Source organism: Paramacrobiotus metropolitanus, unplaced genomic scaffold (genome assembly GCF_019649055.1).
Source record: "Paramacrobiotus metropolitanus isolate TYO unplaced genomic scaffold, Prichtersi_v1.0 Parri_scaffold0000079, whole genome shotgun sequence".
Classification (NCBI taxonomy): Eukaryota; Metazoa; Tardigrada; class Eutardigrada; order Parachela; family Macrobiotidae; genus Paramacrobiotus; species Paramacrobiotus metropolitanus.
The window spans coordinates 664,648-666,635 of NW_026570299.1; the positions used below are offsets into that span (position 1 = coordinate 664,648).

At 44.7% G+C, this 1,988-nt stretch overlaps 1 protein-coding gene across 1 annotated transcript; it reads left to right on the plus strand.

Moving 5' to 3' along the window:
• Window positions 1-840: 840 nt before the first annotated feature.
• LOC129595552 (melatonin receptor type 1B-like) lies at window positions 841-1,806 on the plus strand (the record flags this gene model as incomplete). Its single annotated transcript, XM_055492597.1, has 2 exons — window positions 841-1,554; window positions 1,655-1,806. Coding segments are annotated over exons 1-2 (866 nt in total), but the record flags the coding sequence as incomplete, so codon positions are not given.
• Window positions 1,807-1,988: the final 182 nt, after the last annotated feature.

Consider the following 1,988-nt stretch of genomic DNA (forward strand, 5'->3'; position numbering starts at 1 on the left):
AATATCTCAGCCTTTCGCGTCTTTTGCAACCTCGTAGTAGCTCTTTCCCGTAATCTCAATTTGCTGCAGCACGCTTGGTAGCACATGGACTCCACTCGTACAGATACAGTCGCGTGGGAGCACGAAGATGAAAGCTATTTTCAGTAAGGATCATGGAAGGTCGCGTTAATTTCGGTAACTGCGAACACAACCAGCATAAAACAATGCGGCGTAGGCGTCGCCTTATATTCTTGATTCAGTGCCATCCTTCCGCTGTTGCCGCTTCGGAGGCAGCGTAAATTGCACAAACACAAAGTTTCTTTCTAAGATACACGTCCTCGCATCCGTAATCTAGGATTTTCAAAAAGAATTTTCTCAAATGATGAAGGAATGTAGAGAATGGCAACTGTAATCCTTGCTTTACTTATTTCGCAATTACAGTCAAGGAACAGTAGCACATTTTCTGTAACAATTAAAACTCAGTTAATCTTTTTCGTTCCTTCTATATTCCCGAGAACGGATGCACAATTTCTTCGATTGCGTGCGCCGTGAATGGGTACTGGTTTGTGGAGAATTTCTCGGAATTTGCTACGCGATCTAGGCAAAAATAGGTGTACGTAGTACACATAGTAGCTTTTGCTTGATCAGTTCCATGCCGATAGCGTGCGTTTATTCGTTTCCATGCAGTTCGAAAAACAAGCACTGACTGCACATGTTCAAATATTTCATGTTCAGAATTATGAAACGATTTAGGCATTCTCTATGGCAAAAAGTTTGAGAGATTGAAGCAAAAGCTTGCACCGCATTTCCCGAATGAAGTTATATTGTGCTAATCTGTATGTGCATTGTACAATTAAAAACATGAGCGCTAACTTCACTAACATCACGACTAAAGTTTCCTTTTCCGTTGCCGCTGCAACGTGGACTGCTGTGTGGAATTACTCTACCATCTCGCGATTGACATTCTTCGTCCTGCAGATCGTCCTCAACCTTTCCATGCTGCTCTTTCTTATCCATCACGAAGCACTGCGCATCGGCTTCAACGTGTATCTCATTGGCCTTCTGTCTGCCAATATATTCTACGCCTTCGGTCAGTATCCAGTGGAGATTCTACAGTCACTGTACGACCACTGGTGGATGTCGAAGGCAGCTTGCAGTTATTACATATACCAATCCTGGGTGTTTGTCAGTGTGTCAATCCACATGCACGTGCTCATCACCATCAATCGGCTGTGGGCGTTGACCTTTCCGTTGTCCTACCGGAATCAGCACAACACTAGAGTGGCGTGTTTGTTTTCAGTCTCCATCGTTGTCTATGTGCACATTGTGTGTTTTCCGCTGTTTCCCATTGATGAGTTATATTATCGGCCGCCCACAGAGCTTGGTTGCTTTTTAGATACGGCCCAACAGAAATTGTACTCAACTATCGTTAACATGGTGGCGTTTAATTTGCCGGTTGCAGCAGTGGTGTTTTCCTATCCCTACATTCTATACAAATATCTTCGCCGGCGACGAACGAAAAATGCGGTTAGGCCATCATCCATGTGGATCAATAACCAAACTGACCGGAACCAGGTTCGTATGAAACCGACCAACGTGAACACAGTTCAGCTGTTATTGGAGCCTTTTGAACCGGCAATTTCTTGCAAAATGTCGCACTTACTTCTTTTCACAGAGAAAAACAATCGCAGCGAGTCAAAAGAACGACAACAGCGTTAGCCCGTTCTTTACCCTAACTCTACTCACGTGCAGTGTAATGATATGTTGGGCGCCCAGTCAAGTATACTGGACGCTGGACAGCTTCATGGATGTCTCGGGACTATCCCAGTTCGATAAAATCGCGATGGCTCTCTATGCGCTCCAAGCAGTTTTGGATCCGATTCTTTTTGCCCTCTCTTTAAACAACTTTCGCTCTGCTGTTCTACAGTTGTGGAAAAAAATCTGCCGTTCCCCATAAACGTGCACGCGGGTTTCGACAGGGATAGGGTGATTGTTACGTGCATAACGCC